Source organism: Culex quinquefasciatus, chromosome 2 (assembly GCF_015732765.1).
Source record: "Culex quinquefasciatus strain JHB chromosome 2, VPISU_Cqui_1.0_pri_paternal, whole genome shotgun sequence".
NCBI lineage: Eukaryota > Metazoa > Arthropoda > Insecta > Diptera > Culicidae > Culex > Culex quinquefasciatus.
The window spans coordinates 211,155,936-211,174,619 of record NC_051862.1 but is presented as its reverse complement, the minus strand read 5'-3'; the positions used below and the strand labels follow the sequence as shown (position 1 = coordinate 211,174,619).

General features: G+C 42.0%; 2 protein-coding genes and 1 long non-coding RNA gene across 3 annotated transcripts; 1 reads left to right on the top strand and 2 right to left on the bottom strand.

Moving 5' to 3' along the window:
- Positions 1-431: 431 nt before the first annotated feature.
- Positions 432-1,748, top strand: LOC119766490. The gene is made up of 3 exons (XM_038251068.1): positions 432-1,321; positions 1,381-1,595; positions 1,741-1,748. The coding sequence occupies exons 1-3, from the start codon at positions 759-761 to the stop codon at positions 1,746-1,748; spliced, it is 786 nt and encodes a 261-aa protein (XP_038106996.1). The 5' UTR covers positions 432-758.
- Positions 1,749-7,104: 5,356 nt separating this feature from the next.
- On the bottom strand, positions 7,105-7,612 carry LOC119767733. The gene is made up of 2 exons (XR_005277685.1): positions 7,325-7,612; positions 7,105-7,260 (listed from the first exon to the last, which is right to left on the bottom strand). It is a non-coding gene; the product is annotated as an uncharacterized LOC119767733 (long non-coding RNA).
- Positions 7,613-8,880: 1,268 nt separating this feature from the next.
- LOC119766489 lies at positions 8,881-10,600 on the bottom strand. The gene is made up of 4 exons (XM_038251066.1): positions 10,586-10,600; positions 10,222-10,413; positions 9,200-10,086; positions 8,881-9,139 (listed from the first exon to the last, which is right to left on the bottom strand). Exons 1-4 carry the CDS (start codon positions 10,598-10,600, stop codon positions 8,881-8,883), a joined length of 1,353 nt encoding a protein of 450 aa, XP_038106994.1.
- Between the last annotated feature and the right edge of the window lie 8,084 nt (positions 10,601-18,684).

Sequence of the window (18,684 nt, the reverse complement as noted above, 5' to 3'; positions counted from 1 at the left end):
ATATAAGCATGAATTTGTTAAACCAATTCAATTTCTAAAGATCCCAAAAACGAACTGTTTTAATTTGAATAATAAAAAGCAAATGGAAAATGAAACAGCATGCCATTAAGTCATTAATCAAAAGCCATTAATTTGATTGAACTCGATTACTTCGCGACGCTTTGAAAATATATTCCCTACCCACTCATTTCGATTGCAACCATGCTGGCCAACGCGAGCCTAGCCGTTCTAACCGTACTGGCCAATTCTCGGGAACGTTCAATCGAGCTCGGTTTGGAACTATTCATCAGCGAGTGCAACCAAATCCGTAACATTTACTATCCGAGATGTCGACGCCCTTTGATGAGTGGTACGCAAGTTAACGTTTTCGTGAGTAGTTTTACTTTTACTTATGATTTTTATCGATTTTTCAATTACACATTTGGCCATTACAGAGTAATCATATAAACAGAGAAGGACGCTTAGACGAATTTCTGGAAATAATCTTGATTCATTATCTATGCGAAACAACAGGGTGTCACTACAGCCATGGAAGTGTTAAATTTGCCCCCAAAGGAGCCTACGATCTTCTACTTCGACCATCATCAAACGATTCCCGATTTGTTCACCCCCTTTTTCCATACCATACCGTCAGGTACTCAATTTACGTCCGCAAACCAGTGAAAAGATTTCGACTTTTTGCATTCTACTACATTTTCTCGCCTACTTTGTGGATCGTCCTGCTAGGTTCACTTGGCTTGGTAACCTTGGTAACCTTGATGATTCGCAACGCGTCCTCCAACTTCAGTCCAGTTCAGGAAGCTCTCCAATCGCTGTACAATCTGTTCGCCAACAACGGTTCCACCGACGGCTTCTACGGGTCTTCTTCTCTTAGAATCGTGTTCATCGTTGGTTCGACCTTGGTTCTGATCTTTTGGATATCGTTTTCGACGTTTCTTATTGCTGAGCTGGCGGTTTCTCCAGCAAACCGACTTCACGGCAACTTACAGCAGCTGATGACAGGTCGTATGCTGAAAGCGATCTGCGTTGATCCCAACTCTGCAGTTCATGCGCGTTTGCTCAACACGGTTCGGCCACTGGTCAATGCCAACCCGTGTCCAGCTGAATGGCCGCAGTGGGTGAATCTGTTCAAAGAGGTTTGCGAATCGAAAACTTCCAAAGTGGGATTTGTAGAATCAGGCAATTTTCTTCGCGAGTACAACTTTTTCCACCAGAGATCACCGCCCTGCCAACTCTCCTCCGTGATGGACAATGTGTTCCAAATTCCGAAGGCGATCGCCGTCCATCGAGGGTACCCCTACAGGGAGGAAGTGGGACAAGTGTTTGTAAACTTGTTTAACAATGTTTCAAAATTTTAATCACTCCTCACTTTCCGTGCAGATTCCTTAAAATCAAAGAACGCGGAATAGCTCAACTGGTGGCGAGGCAAGTCTTTGAAACGTTACGTGCCCAGAAGAGCGGAGGTACCATCCAAGAAGGCTATCTGAAGATATCTTTGCGCCGATTGACGGTTACGTTTGCACTGCTCGCAATCGGAGCAGGCCTGGCTTTTGTCATCCTGATCCTCGAATGGGTCACGTTTGTTCAAAAGCAACGTAAGTGCAAAAAATATTTATAATTATTGTAATTAACGATAAAATAAAAATAACAATTTAGATTCAATAAAAATCGTGCTTACATCACATTTTTCTTGTGACCAAAACATCGAATCACTATGCTTGCGACCATGCTGATCAACAGCAGCCTGACCGTGTTTACCGTACTGGTCAATTCACTGGACCGTTCAACCGATCACAGAGTAGAACGATTTATTGAACAGTGCCACCAGCTCCGTAACTTACACTATCTCAAATGTCATGAGAAAACTTTAAATGGGACTCAACTTTTCGTAAACGTAAGCTTTTCTTTAAATTTTGAAAGTGATGTTCTTTTTGAAGATTTTACATATTTTAGACCAGCCATTTTAGAAAAGAAAGACGCATTGATGCAGTTTTGGAAACGATCTGGATTAAGTATTTGTGTGCAATCAAGAGTTGCCAGATTAATGATTCTTCGGCTAATAACGACTTCGATCTCCTTATGGACTCATCGCCCAGTAATTCTCGCTACCTGCTGGCACTGTTCCCATACCGTACCGTCAAGTACTCGATCTTTGTCAGTGGACCAGACAAAAGAGTTCGGCCGTTTGCTTGCTTCTACGTTTTCGCGTCTACATTGTGGGTCGTCTTGATCAGTACGCTTTGTCTTTCAACCTTAGCAGGCCTGCTGATCCACAGCATGCCGTTCAGCTACAGTCCGGTTCCGGAAACCCTCCAATCGATGTACAATAGGGTGTTTCATCCAAACAAAAAAGTTCTCAGAATCAGGCAAACCGAGGTTCCCCTTGTAGAGGATACCCATAGGGACTCTCATGCCAAATATCAGCCCATTTGGTTGAGAATTGGCCTGTCCCCAGCGGTTCAAAGTTTACATGTAAATTACTATGGGATTTTTATGCTTTTCGTTCAATCGTTCCTACAGGTCTGGGGACAACATGGATTCACTCGGAATAAAGACAGGTGTGTAGGGGATGGTCCAAGGAACAAATTCCAGAAGGAATTAGGGTTGTCCATTCTGTCCCCAAGGTGCGCATTGGATCGACGTCCGGTGTCTCCAGAATCAACGATTCACCCTTCAAATGTACGCATTGTCCTTAGTAAGCTATGACGGCTAGCTGAAAATTACGACGCCCCATGTCAGACAGTGAACACGTGGGGAAGCATCGATTGCATTATTATTACAAAATCATCATGTTACGTTATTTGGAATAGTTCAAATTGTTACAGGAACATCAAAATTATAATTTTATTACTTTAAAGTATGTTTCTGAGCATAAACTTGAGTGAATGATCTGCCACGTGTTCACCGTCCGACATGGGGCGTCGTAATATTCAGCTAGCCGTCATAGCATACTAAGGACAATGCGTACATTTGAAGGGTGAATCGATGATTCTGGAGACACCGGACGTCGATCCAATGCGCACCTTGGGGACAGAATGGACAACCCTAATTCCTTCTGGAATTTGTTCATTGGACCATCCCCTACACACCTGTCTTTATTCCGAGTGAATCCATGTTGTCCCCAGACCTGTAGGAACGATTGAACGAAAAGCATAAAAATCCCATAGTAATTTCCATGTAAACTTTGAACCGCTGGGGACAGGCCAATTCTCAACCAAATGGCTGATATTTGGCATGAGAGTCCCTATGGGTATCCTCTACAAGGGGAACCTCGGTTTGCCTGATTCTGAGAACTTTTTTGTTTGGGCGAAACACCCTAATGTACAATCTGTTTCTTAACAATGGTTCTATGAAGAGAGTTTTCCGATCGTACTCTTCTAAGATTGTCTTTATCGTCTGCTCAATGCTTGTTATGATCATCTGGATATCGTTTTCAACGTTTTTGATCGCTGAACTGGCGGTTAACCCACCTGATCGACTCTATGGGGACCTACGACAGCTGTTGACAGATCGAAAGCTGAAAGCGATCTGCGTTGAGCCAAACACTGCTGTCCACGCCCATTTGGTAACCATTATAGGGCAGCGGATCAACGTTGATCCTTGTCCTACTGGATGGCCTCAGAGGTCAACTTTATTCAGAGAAGTGTGCAACTCACAAGTTGCATTCGTGGAAACTAGTAACTTTCTTCAGGAATACAATTTCTACTATGCACAGTGGTCGGAAACGCAAATTTAGCAGGAATAATTTATTTCCGCTTCAGCGATTCATTTTCGAGCTTCGGTGTCTAAGAAGCATTTGTTAAAAATTAAATTCTACATCTTTTGGTCAAAACGATATTAGGGTGGTCCTACAATTTCTAATATTTTCAAAAACTATATTCGCTTCTAGACGAGATAGAGGTATACTTTCTTCAACAGAACTGTAGTATTAGCCATTTCAAACAACTTTGTCGAAGACACCAAATCTCTATCTCTTAATCTGATCAATCTACAGCATTTTATATGAAAAGCAGTAGGGTGGCCCATCAAAAAAGTGTTTTTATTGCGTATCTTTTTTGTATTATTTTTGGCAATTTTGGTGTCTTCGGGACATATTTAGAGCATAAAAATACGCGTCTTTTGAAATGTCAACGAAGTCGCTAGGTCATTTTTGTAAAAAGTTACAGCGTTTTTAAAGTTTTTAATAGGCCTTTTTCAAATGTTTGTATCTTTTCGAGGGGGACACAAAAAAATACGCTCCGCGGTGCATCTGAAAGCTCAAAACTTCTTCTTTAATATGAATATAAAATCTCAAAAGGGTTTTTCCTAAACTCAAGTTACAGCGATTTAAAAATGGTCATTTTATGAGATTTTTTACCATGCTCTATGAGAAAATTTACATGATTATCAAAAATAAAAAAAAAAACATTTGAAATTTAAATACATAACCTGTTTTAAATACCCTGTTAGACTGGGGTCCCGCGGTCGTGCGATTCGAAGCGTTATCTACTCGAAATCGATCTTGTCCTGCCATTTTCGAGCGATTGTCGTGCGTTGTTCAGCGTTTGCAAAAAACTAGGCAGGCGATGACACAGTTATGGCTATGACAGTTCATTTTTGGATGGTTGCCATTGTGATAAGTTTTTTTCGGTGTTATATTGTTTCAATTTTCTATTAAAATTAGTGCATGTCAGCTTTGCGGAATAATGGAAGAGGTATACAAATGCAACGTACAATTTTTGATTTCATTTTCCTCAATCAACATTCTCTTTCAGACAAAGTCAAAACATGCAACTTTTGCCACCGAAGACAAATTCTGAGTCGTCTGAGATCTTGAAGGCTCGCCTCTGCACTTATAACGCCTATTATATTGTTATTTAATTTATGATGAGAAATAAAAAAAATGCAATTTAAATCTGTTTTGTAAACATCTAATTATCGCAAAAATTCGAAAATTAAACGTCAGACAATGGCAGGACAATCTGAATAACAAAGTCGCCCGAAAACGGCCCGACAACGGCCCGTCAACGTCGATTTTCTCAAACGTCGATTTCGACGATCGTCGGACAAAGTGTTGCATATACGCACGAAAAGGGCCCGAATTCCGTCGGACAAAGCGACGGAATTCGGGCCATTTTGTCGAGCCGTCCGGCGGTTTTCGGGCCGTTGTCGGCCCGGTCCGTCTGTCAGGGTAGTAAAGCAGCTGAGGATATGATATCTGATTAGGGTGGCTCAAATTAATTAGCAAATAAAAAGATTATAAATTTTATACGTTAGAAAATGTATTTTAACATATTATTATTTCTCTACGTTTTCGTAAATCGACTTTTATTTGTGTTTTTTTAATAGGATAAAAATTTCCATGCATTTACTGTGTTTAAGGGTGCCATTTTGCATCATTAGTTGTTCCATACAAAGCTTCATACAATTTTGCCCATACAAAATGGGAATGTGAATATTCGTAAACATGATACATTTTCTTATCGATTTAGCGTCTTAAAAAAGTGGTAGGTTATGATTTGAACCCTTAAAAATAGTTTCAGGGAAAAATGCACACTTTAGAAATTGATATTAGAAGTTGATTGAAGTTGATTTCCCAAAACTCTTATTTTATTTCTGAAAATTTGTTATATTTGTTGGGAAACATCTTTTAGGCTAGTGTTCAGGTTTTGTTGTAAAACCTGGTACTATTTTTTTTATTAAATGCAAAAAATACAAACTAAAGTCGATTTATGAAAACGTAGAGAAATAATAAAATCTTTAATCTTTATATTTTCTAATTAATTTGAGCCACCCTAATGAGATATCATATCCTCAGCTGCTTTACTATTTAAAATAGGTTTAATTTTAATTTAAAATGTTTTTTTTATTTTTCTTTCTATGCGAATTTAAAACAAACATATCTTATAAGAGTGAACGGATATGAACCACCCTAGTTCATCTAAGACCACCCTAGTTGCCATAAAAACCAGGTTCGACCACGTTTGTCCACAAATCAATTTTACTTGCATTTGAGCTCACTGAGAGCAGTTTTGATACTGATTAATGCGATATTCATGTAAATTTTCTCATAGAGCATGGTAAAAAATCTCATAAAATGGCCATTTTTAAATCGCTGTAACTTGAGTTTAAGAAAAACCCTTTTGAGCTTTTATATTCATATTAAAGAAGAAGTTTTAAGCTTTCAGATGCACCGCGGAGCGTATTTTTTTGTGTCCCCCTCGAAATGATACAAACATTTGAAAAAGGCCTATCAAAAACTTTAAAAACGCTGTAACTTTTTACCAAAATGACCTAGCGACTTCGTTGACATTTCAAAATACGCGTATTTTTATGCTCTAAATATGTCCCGAAGACACCAAAATTGCCAAAAATAATACAAAAAAGATATGCAATAAAAACACTTTTTTGATGGGCCACCCTACTGCTTTTCATATAAAATGCTGTAGATTGATCAGATTAAGAGATAGAGATTTGGTGTCTTTGACAAAGTTGTTTGAAATGGCTAGTACTACAGTTCTGTTGAAGAAAGTATACCTCTATCTCATCTAGAAGCGAAGATAGTTTTTGAAAATATTAGAAATTGTTGGACCACCCTAATATCGTTTTGACCAAAAGATGTAGAATTTAATTTTTAACAAATGCTTCTTAGACACCGAAGCTCGAAAATGCATCCCTGAAGCGGAAATAAATTATTCCTGCTAAATTTGCGTTTCCGACCACTGTGCTATGCAGGAAAACCTCTTCCCTGTCAACTGTTTAGTCTTGTGGATAACGTGTTCCAGATTCCAAAAGCGATCATCGCTCGCCGTGGTTTCCCCCATAAAGAGGAAGTCAATCAAACCCTGACAGACGGACCGGGCCGACAACGGCCCGAAAACCGCCGGACGGCTCGACAAAACGGCCCGAATTCCGACGGTTTGTCCGACGGAATTCGGGCCCTTTTCGTGCGTATATGCAACACTTTGTCCGACGATCGTCAAAATCGACGTTTGAGAAAAGCGACGTTGACGGGCCGTTGTCGGGCCGTTTTCGGGTGACTTTGTTATTTAGAGTGTCCTGCCATTGTCGGGTGCTCTCGTTTCGGATTTTTTGGTTAATTTGATGCAAATAAAAGAGATTCCGTTAGCAAACATGCACATTTTATTATTCTATTCAAATCGACTTATATTTAGATAATTATTGTCCACATTGAGATGCCAGGTTCGGAACTCGTCTTTGCTCGAGTCTTTGCTTCATTCTTGGTGATCTCAAGGGGCAAAACCAGCAATTTTCAAACATCTAAAGATAAAGTTAGAAAAATATATCAAAAATTCTGAACAAACCATAATTTGAAGTGCTTTACCTCATTCATTTGTTCGGCTTGTTAGTTCCGTCAAACTCCTGAATCTGGAACATAGATTTCCAGCTTTTAAAAAATGATATAATGAGTACAATTTTTCACAAGCACGTTGGAAATCCACGAAAAATTATCTGTCATTAATTTTAATCAACGCCTGCCAAGATTTCTGCATACACAAGATGTCGGCTTTTTGACATTCGATCAAAACGCACGACAAACGCTCGAAAATGGCAGGACTCAATCGACATCGAGCAGATAACGCTTCGAATCGCACGACCGCGGGAATTCAGTCTATCAGGGAATGTTTGTCCCCTGAAAGCATTTTTTTCAAATCTATAACATCATTTCTTTGTAACAGGTTTATGAAAGTTATCGAACACGGCATAACTCATCAAATCACCAATCACATATTTGGTACGTTGTCGTTCAATAAGCAGTACGATCAAAGCATCCATGAAGGCTACCTGAAAATTTCTATAGGCCGTTTGGAAATCACGTTCAGCCTACTTGGTTGCGGAGGTTGCTTATCAGCTATCATACTAATCCTGGAAGTCGCGTACTATCAACGAAAACGACGCATTGCTCTGAACAACCTCTAACTGCCTGGTCTACTATGACCTATTTAACAACTTTATCCCAACATTTGTCGCACTTTCTTAGAATTTTAGGGTGCCTTAAACAAGCAATTCATGGTGATTAAGTACGACTTAAGTACCGTTTAAGGAAGTTATTGCAAAAACGAACATTACTCCAGTTTTTACTGCACTCTATCGCTCGTAATGGTCCATCGCTACAGAGTTCGCGATAACGGTTTCTCGTCCTCACGGGTAGACAAAACCAGCCCCTCCTTTGGTTCAGTATCTCTTGAACTATTGTAGAATCAATCCAGTTCAAAATGCAGCTCCTCACCGTTCTGTGCTTCGTGTTATTACTCTTCAATTCCGCTTGGACATCCACTACTCCAGAAGACCCAGAAGAGTCAACCCTGACCAGAACCAAACGCTTCTGGAACCTTGCCCCGGAGCCAAACTACGACACGGAACTACAAGCCATCAACCCGGTTCAGCGTCCTCCCATCGGTTGGTTGATCCCACCGGACTATTCACCGCCAGCTCAGAAGCCGTCCCGACGTCGCCCAACGACAACCCGACCAACCCACGGCTTAGCGTACGAAATCGTGAAAGGAGTCGTGCTGGCCGGCGCCTCCAACGTGGTCCGTGTCCTGTCCCAAACGACCCCGCGGCCACTGCGCTGGACCACGGCATCGCAGCTCAAGAGACGGGTTAGGCCGTCGACGACGACAACGACTACGGAGGTTCCGCTGCAGAGCAGCTCCAGTGGGTTACCGAATCCGGCCGACGAGAACAGCGTGCTGGTTCCGGTTACCACGTACGGGCAGGACAACAAGCCGATTGTTGTGTACATGTTTGTGCCGAAGGACCGAATCTTGGGGTATCAGAAGGAGGACGTTGAGTCGAGTGTGGTGGAGGATTGAGGGAGTAACAAGTGAAACACAAAACTTATTTTGAATAAATGTTTGATTTTTATTTGAGATTTTTTTAATTCAGGAAAGTTTTTGAGCTGGGCCTTCGAATAAAGTTTCGTTGCTGACGAAAGTACGCAATCCATTCCAGGATGACGATAACACCTGCCAGGCCTGCTCCGATAGCGAGTAAAGAAAACGTGACTGTTAATTGATGCAAGGAAATCCTCAAATAGCCTTCTTGGATGGTTTCTTCGGTCGTTCTGGAGCGTATTACGTCGTAAACGTGCCTGATCACCAAATTAGCTATGCCGCTCTCGGTGACTTTCATGAATCTGTTAGAAAAATTGTATTGTAATTAGATTTGCCACCTTTTCAAGCGAAATACGACATACATTTTACCGATGTCCTCCTTGTAAGGATATCCCCTGCGAACCATGATCGCCTTCGGAATTTGAAACACGTTGTCCATGATAACAGAAAGTTTGCAAGGGAGCGATGTTTGTCGGAACATCTGGTACTCCAGAGGGAAACTGCTGGTCTCCACGAATGCCACTCTTGAAGCTTTGGAGTTGCACACCCGGTTGAGCAGAGTCAACCAATGAGGCCATCCAACTGGACAAGGATCGGCATTCACCAGAGGCTGGACCGTATTAAACAATCGCGCATGAACTGCAGTGTTTGGCTCAACGCAGATGGATTTGAGTTTTCGACCTTTGAGAAACTGTCGTACTTCTCCATGAAATCGGTATGGCGGAGTCACCGCCAGTTCGGCAATCAGGAACGTCGAGAAAGATATCCAGATGATCAAAACTAATGTTGAGCATACGATAAAGATGATTTTGGAGGAGTTCGATCGAAAAGAACCATCTGTTGAACCGTTGTTGGCACACAGATTGTACAGCGATTGAAGGGTCTCCTGGACAGGCCTATAGCTGAACGGCATGCTATGAATCAGCAGGGTTAAGACGGCGATCAAGCTGAGCGAACTTATGAGCACGACCCACAGAGTAGGCGAGAAGGTGTAGAAGCAGGCGAACATTCGAAACCGCTTCTCCGGTGTCCGGACATAAATCGAGTACTTGACGGTACGGTATGGGAACAGAGGCTGCAGCACGCGCGAGACGTTTGGTGATGGATCGAGAAGCAGATCAAAGGAACCTTTGGCGGCAAATCTAATACCTTCAAGTTTAGAGTGGCACCCTGTAGTTTCACAGAGGTAATTAATCCAGATACGCTCCAGGTACTCATCTATGCGGCCTTCCTTGTATTGGTGGTTACTCTTGAACGACAAAAAGGTTGAAAATGTATGATTAAATCAACCTGCTGAAAATTTCCTCCAAACTTTTATATTTCTGTTAAAATTTCTTAACACCGAAACTGTTTGAAATCATGTTATCAAGTATTAACTACTCACGTATACAGTAAGTTCCGAACCACGCATGGAATTTTCCCGACACTCGGGATAGTAAACGTCACAGATTTGGTTGCACTCCTCGATGAACATTTCCAAACCAAACTCTGTTGAACGTTCCAGAGAGTTGGACAGTACGGTAAGAACGGTCAAACTCATGTTGGCCAGCATGACTGCAACCAGAATGCAAGTCAACTGGGAAATGCGTGGTATTTTCATATTCACTCGAACAGTAATTAAATCCAATCAAATCAATGGCAGACATTTCAAGGCATGATTCTCCATATGAAAAAAGTCTTTAATTTTAAATTAAATCGAGATGTTATCGTAGCTTTTAAACTGACCAAATATTTAGGTTTCTAATTACCCAACCCAGCACCATCCCTTCCATCACAAACGACAAACCTTGAGCTGCCAAACCGGAGAGTGACACCAAATCAAACCATGGTGCATCTGTGTGCCCCTCTGGACATTGATTCAATTACACGGACGTCGAGTTCAAGGCTCTCCGGAGCTTGCGATGTTAATTTGAATAATGTCGTAAAAAACAGAAGAGCTTTTCTCTCCGCTCCCGTTGTGGTGTCATTTGGGCCAGATATCTTGGCGAAGAAGGAAAATTTTCCCTTCCCAAAAGAACTTTTCACCAAGGAAGAAAAGTTCAAAAGACCACCCATCCACAAAGCGGCATCATTTTCATATTTCAACCGAAATTCGCTCGTACATCGCCCGGAACCAACAAAAAAGGGAAGGAGCTGGGTGGGAGGATGAGCCACCCTAAGTCGTGGCTTTGGTGTGGCATCGCGACGGGTTTCTCCCTCTCTGACAAGTAATAGAATTTTAACCCAAATTTCCCCATCAAAGCGAAAAACAGTAATTTACGACGGGCTCGTGTCTGGCATAGATTCTGATTTCGGAGAATATCATCTCGCTGTGGTGGCCGTACGCAACACGCGATGCGCGATGTTGGAATTTTGAGTAACTTTAAATTTATGATTTTATGATTTTATGATTGTATGATTTTATGATTTTATGATTTTATGATTTTATGATTTTATGATTTTATGATTTTATGATTTTATGATTTTATGATTTTATGATTTTATGATTTTATGATTTTATGATTTTATGATTTTATGATTTTATGATTTTATGATTTTATGATTTTATGATTTTATGATTTTATGATTTTATGATTTTATGATTTTATGATTTCATATTTTCCAGCTTGGCGCTATTTCCCGTTGGTGTCTTTTTTGGCTGATGTGCGATGATGAAAAATCCAAAAGCCCACCAGAAGCCATCGCAGTTGCTCTCTCGCTCTCTCTCCGGAGCCCTTTTTGCCGCGCCAATCCGTTCCGTTCCGAGCGATGGAGGCGCCAGTCAGTCTACGCAGATATTGATTTCTCTCGGTCGCGTCGTTGTCGTTGGCACACAGCATCCAGTTCGAAACGGCCAACAAGTTGAGTCCTCAGTCATGAGTCCGCGCTGGTGCTACGTGCTGGTGGCCGTTGTCCTCGTGTGGCCACCACCGGCGGTCACGGCCAAAAGCCGGAACCGGGTTCAAAAGTGGCAGCAGCGCACGTGGCGGAGTCGGTTCGGAGCTGGTCCGAAAAGTGATTGGAAGTTTGAGGGGGAGGGAAAAAGTGACCACCGAAAGGAAAACCTGATGGCTGGAGCACGTTTTGGAGCTGGATTAAGCCAGGACGAGCTGGATCTGCTGGCCGATCGTCCCGTCCCCAATGGATACTCTAATTTTCACTACCGGTTCGATGACCTCCGACGGAGTCATCGCAGGAAGACCAAACACTCCAATCGAGTAAAGCGATTCGCAGTAGACTCCGACGAGGAACCGGTTCAATTCCAGGACGACCTCCTGGAGAACGCCCCGTTCGTATTCGGAGACAACTACCCCCAGGATCAGCAGCAGGGTCTCAACAACGACCTCGTAGATTTGGACTTTGTGCGCGACGAAGATGAAGAACTCGGCACCGCGGACATTGACTTCATGCCGATGCAACCGCTGGCAGGTCACAGCCAGAAGCTCGTCACGGTGGATGAGGACGACCCCTTTCCGCATGCGAGTCCAAAAAACAACATCAACAGGAAGAATGTCACCGAAAAGGTCCAGTACACACTAATCATCCACCACGGACAACATCCGCCGCTGGTGGCCGAGCTAGGGGACAACGGGGTGGCAGGTCAGAACCTTGGGACACCATTACTGGTGCTGCTGGTGGTGCTGGTTGCAGCCTCCCAGAGATTGGTGGTGTGATAAGCCGTTGTGTCCTTTAGCATGTCCTATAGAACACTCTCGTAATTTATTGCTCCGCTTTTAAAGCTCTCGTGTACACATCGTATCGTGGTAATGTAAACCCAAGCAGTGTCAGCAGTGAATCAGTTGTGTTGGCATGAACAGGACTGGGTGCTGCTGCTGCTGCTGCTACTGTCCGGCCAACCAACCAACAATTGTGCGTTGTTGCAAAGAAATTGTGATCGAAAAATCAATAAAGTTCAATTGGTGTGCTGTAATAACGGCGAAATTATTGTGGGAGAGAGTTTTTGTTGCGGAAAAACGAATAATCCTTTAATAATATTGATCAGCTAAAAGCAGCAATCAAAATGGGCATTTTAATCATGATTATTAACATTGCTCTAATTCTAAGAAATAATTTAATGGCATTTATGAGCAATTTTTTACTGTTCATGAGAAAACACCCTTGAAGAGTATTGGGGACGGCATTTACAAGACGGATTCATTGACAGATTTTTGCTAAACTAATGATTGCATATTAAATGTTAACATTCCATAGACCATTATATGCAATTTTTCAATGTTTGGAATCGAAAAGTACTTCAAAAATGTTTAGTCAACCAGTAATGGTCGGATTTCAAAAACAATATTTTAAATTTCAAATCAAGAAAATAACGAACTTACAAACTTTTGAGAGAAATTTTTACTCCCCCTTCACGTGTGAGATATTTTCCCTTGTAAATTAAATTGAAATTAACGAAAGCTCGATGCATAATCTTGTTTTTGACCAGAATTCCTCCAGTTTTGTAATTTACATCAGAAATGTCATACCTTGCCTTGAATTGGAAATTGTCGGCAGTAAAACATGGCTTTTGTAGATTTAAGATTTTAAAAGAACAGTCCAGACTCGATTATCCGAAGGCCTCGGAAAAATTTCACTTCGGTCAATCGAATCACGAAAAAAAAAAATTCGCTGTCTTGTTTTTGATTGTCGAGCTTAAGTATGACCCCTAAACTACGGTAAAGTGATTTTTAATCCAAGATGGCGGCTAATATGGCGGTGACGAAATATTGAAAAAATGCATTTTATTATTTAATAAGCCATCAACTATTCAAATTTGACTAAACTGGGGTCGCAGATGTTAATGTTAAAAACGAAAAATAATTTTTTTTTTCGTGATTCGATTTTCCGAAGTCCCATACAAACCTTCGGATAATCGAATTTCGGATAATCGAAACTTCGGATAAACGAGGCTTCGGATAATCGAGTCTGAACTGTACCCTTAACCTTTATTTTAAATGCATTAATGAAAAAAAATGTCGCTTAGTTTATAAATTAATTTGATGATAAATATTTAATGCATTCAGTAAATTAATTTACATTTTTATTACGTTATTATAGATGAAATAAAATACTTTCTACAGATATGATGGACTAAGATTCAGTTAATTTCAAATCAATCGCCACTCTCATCGGCCACCATCCAGCCTGTCCAACTATTCCCAACTGGCGATGTCCTGCACCAAATTACCCTCCCAAGTGGTCAGCCTTTCGGACAACGTGTTCATCTTTGTCGAACCTCTGAAATCGATTATTTCTCTGCACGGGAGACCTCTCAGTGGTAGCTTTGATGTAATTGAACCGCCTACTGTAATTGACATTGATGTAATCATTGTTATCCGAGCATTCGTTGGTGAAGGTTGTCTGAATCAACATGACTCGTCGCGTCCCGGCGCAAAACGCCGGCAATATTGCCCTACCTGCGGCTCAAGCAGGCAAAAAAGTGGGAATTTCCAAAAGGAAGGTTGAGGCCTCAACTGATGGCCAAAAACCGGGAATTTCCAAAAGGAAGGTGCTTTTGGAAGTGACATCGAACAGCAAAAAGACGAAAAAGAGCGACGGTACTGTACCGATGGATGAGGAGGAGGAGAACTCTTCATCGCACGAGGAGCAGCTTTTGAAGAACAACAAGTTCGCTGGACTGCCTGACGAGGACCAGGTAGCGGAAGCAAAGGAGAATGAAGTGAAACAGCGAAAGGAGAAACTGCCTCCTTTTTATGTGCGGCAATCAGCAGCAACGATCGACTTTCGAGCGGGGCTGGTTGAACTCATCAAGTCTGGGAAAGTCCTAGGCAACATTCGTCTGTGTCAGGACGGATTTAAGGTGCTGGTGCAATCCAGGCAGCACTATCAACTGGTCAAGGATTACTTGACCGAAAACGAGGCGGAGTACTTTACCCATGATGTCGTCATGGATAAGCCGTACAAAATCGTCGTCAGAGGTCTGTACGACATGCCAGTGGAGGAATTAGCTGCCGAGCTAAAAGTTTTGAAACTGGATGTGTTGGCCGTGCACAAAATGAGCCGACGCAACAAAGACATCAAGTACCGTGACCAGCTCTACCTGCTGCATTTGGCTAAGGGATCGACGACGCTTCCTGAGCTGAAGGCAATTCGAGCGGTTTTCAACATTATCGTGTCGTGGGAGCGATACCGACCAGTGCATCGTGACGTCACACAATGCTTCAACTGCCTGGGTTTCGGGCACGGAGGTAAGAACTGCCACCTGAAGCGTCGTTGCGCCAAATGTGGTACCGATGCGCACATCACATCCCAGTGCATCCAAGATTCGCTGGTGAAGTGCCTCAACTGCAACGGTGAGCACTCGTCAACCGACCGAAAGTGCCCCAAGAGAGCTGAGTTCGTGAAAATTCGGCAGCAAGCATCGACGAAGAATCAGCCTCAGCGTCGTAGAACTCCTCCAGCCCTGGTGGAGCAAAATTTTCCACCTCTTCAACCGCGACGCCAGGTCCCGAACTTGGCACCGTTGCCGTTGGATCCCAGGAAGAGAGCTGAGATGAATCATCCACGGCCGGGTTCCAGCCAGGAGCCGAGACCGCCACCACCGGGCTTCAGCCAGGAGCCAAGACCAACCCAAGAACCAGCAGTTGAGGAAAATGGTAATGATCTTTACACCTCAACCGAACTCCTCAATATTTTCAAACAGATGTCCGCTGCACTGCGTGGATGCAAAACCAAGACCCAGCAGATTGAAGTGCTGACCTCGTTCGTCATCCAGTATGGATCGTAGGTCCCTCAAGCTGCTGAATTGGAACGCTTGCTCCATTAGGAGGAAGAATTTAGAGCTGGTGGATTTTCTTCGCGAGAAGGAGATCGACGTAGCTGCCATCACGGAAACTCATCTGAAGCCCGGTGAAAAAGTTTATCTGCAAAACTACAAGATCGCGACGCAGCTCGATAGGACCACCTCTGGAGGAGGAGGTGTGCTTGTCGCTGTTCATCGTGATCTCAAGCCACGCCGGCTGCCACACTTTAAGCTGGACATCATCGAGGCCGTTGAGTGGAAATTCCCACTTCGGTTGGCCCAGTACTCTTCATTGCTGCATACTGCCCACGTCAGGTGAATTCCAGAGATGGTTCAGCAGCAAAACTGAAGAGCGATATCCAGAAGCTGACACGGCGGAGCGCAAAGTACATCATCGCTGGTGACCTCAACGCGAAGCATGAAGTTTGGGGCAACAGCAGGAGGAATCGGAACGGAGTGATTCTGCACAACGATCTGCAAAACGGATACTACAACGTTGTGAGTCCGGATCGTCCAACGAGGGTGGCTCGGTCTGGGAATCACTCAATCATCGACTTCTTCATTACCAATATGGCTGAGAACGTGGCTCATCCTGAGGTGTTTGAAGAGTTGAGTTCTGATCACTATCCGGTGGTTGTGGAGGTTGGAGCTTCCGTTACTCCGCAGCGGCAACCAACCCGGAAAGATTACCACAACGTTGACTGGCAGCAGTTTCAGCAAGTGGTAGACAGCAACATCGACTATGATCAACACCCGGAAACTTCTGCTGATATTGATCGTTCGCTGGAGGTGATCCAGCAGGCTATCAACCAAGCAGAGGCTGCCAACGTTCGGGAGGTTCCTGTTAATTTTAAGGTAACTGATATTGACGTAGATACTAAACACTTGATTAGACTTAGGAATGTTTATAGGAGACAATATCAACGGACTGGGGACTATGACAAAAGATTTCAGTGAACAATTTGAACAAAATCATACAAGACCGACTTGACAATATCAGAAATCAAGAATTTTCAAAACATGTAAGCCAGCTTGGGAATTATTCAAAACCATTTTGGAAACTTTCAAAAGTTCTTAAAAACAAACCAAAGCCTATTCCTCCTCTTATTGTTGAGGATTCTCCTTTGATTACATCCGAGGAAAAGGCAAATGCACTTGGGCTTCATTTTGTTAGTTCACATAATCTTGGCGCTTCCATGACCAGCCGTAAAGAAACATCAGTTGCCAATAGTATTTCAACAATCAATGACTCTACCTTTGAATTTCCTGCAGATTCCCATGTTTCTGGTGAGGAAGTCAAAGTTGCAGTTAAACAAATGAAAAATATGAAAGCTCCAGGCTTTGATAACATTTTAATCTGGTGTTGAAAAAACAGAGTGATCAGTTCTTTCAACATCTAGCCAATATTTTCAATAAATGTTTGCAACTTGGTTACTTCCCCACCAATTGGAAGCTGGGCAAAGTCATACCAATTTTGAAGCCTCAAAAGATCCAACATCGCCAACAAGTTATCGTCCCATTAGTCTTTTGAGTAGTCTGTCCAAACTCTTTGAGAAGGTCATCTATTCAAGGCTTTTGGATTTTACCAACGATAATAATATAATTTTGAATGAGCAGTTTGGCTTCCGAAAGGGACATAATACTGCTCATCAGCTTACGAGAGTAACTAAAATCATCAAGCAGAACAAGCTTGAGTCTAAATCAACTGCTATGGCTTTGTTGGATGTTGAGAAGGCTTTTGACAATGTTTGGCATGATGGTTTGATACATAAACTGTATTTATACGGTTTTCCAATGTATCTTATCAAAATTATCCAGCACTATCTTTCGGAGAGATCGTTCAGGGTTTTTCTGAATGGGATTGCTTCTGGATTATTCAACATTGATGCTGGGGTTCCCCAAGGAAGTATTCTTGGCCCACTTCTGTACAATATTTTTACATCTGATTTGCCTACTCTTCCTGGTAATGGTGTGTTGTCACTTTTTGCTGATGACACTGCCGTTATTTATAAGGGTAAAATAACCAGATATTTAGTTGGCCGTCTTCAGAAGGGTCTTGACGTTCTTTCCGAATACTTTGGCGACTGGAAAATTCGCATAAATGCAGCCAAAACTCAAACCATCATTTTTCCACTTTCCAAATCGGCCCGATTTGTCCCAAAGGATGATGTTTTGATTAAAATGAATGATGTTTCAATACCCTGGTCAAAGGAAGTTGTCTATTTAGGTCTCATACTTGACTCGAAACTATTGTTTCGGCAGCATGTAGATAAAATATTGAACAAGTGCAGCATTCTCATCAGGTGTTTGTATCCTTTAATTAACAGAAAATCAAAGCTATCTTTGAAAAATAAGTTAGCAGTTTACAAACAAATAATTTACCCCGTTATTGAGTATGCAGTACCTGTTTGGGAGTGTTGCGCTAGAACTCATAAATTGAAGCTCCAGCGTGTCCAAAACAAGGTACTCAAAATGGTTTTGAATGTTCCTGGCTGGACAAGATCAAGTGAGGTTCATGAATTAGCAGAAGTAAAAATGTTGGATCAGAAGATTCAAGAAAAATGTTTGAAATTCAGGGAAAAATGTGCTGTATCTGAATACCCCTTGATTCAAGGATTGGTTTAGTTTATTGTAAGTTTAAGTTAGTTTTAGGTTAGGTTATGTTTTCTTAATTTTTTTCCTCATTGTACCTAGTGTTACAAAAATGATAAATCATATACTTTTAAAGTTAAGAAAATGAACAGTGTTTAAATCACGAAAAGCAAACTAAAGCTGAAGAGCCACAGCTGACCACTTATTATGTAAACCAAATGTAATTATTATAAGAAAGATTCAATAAAGTATATTTAATTCAAAAAAAAAAAAAAAACATTGATGTAAGTATACATTGTCGGTCGGTGGTTAAGGTCTGAGGAACGGATGGGTCGTTCATTTTGTTTTTGGGGGGGAGTTTCAGAACAATGACGCAGAATTGGTGATGGGGCGTCAGCTGTACACGATCGAGTTGATAAGTGCAATGTGGATTTTTGGATTTGTTCGTGATGCATTGAATGTGAGCACCAAATTTAGTCGTTCCAGCGCTGATAGTCCAATTTTGACAAGATTGTG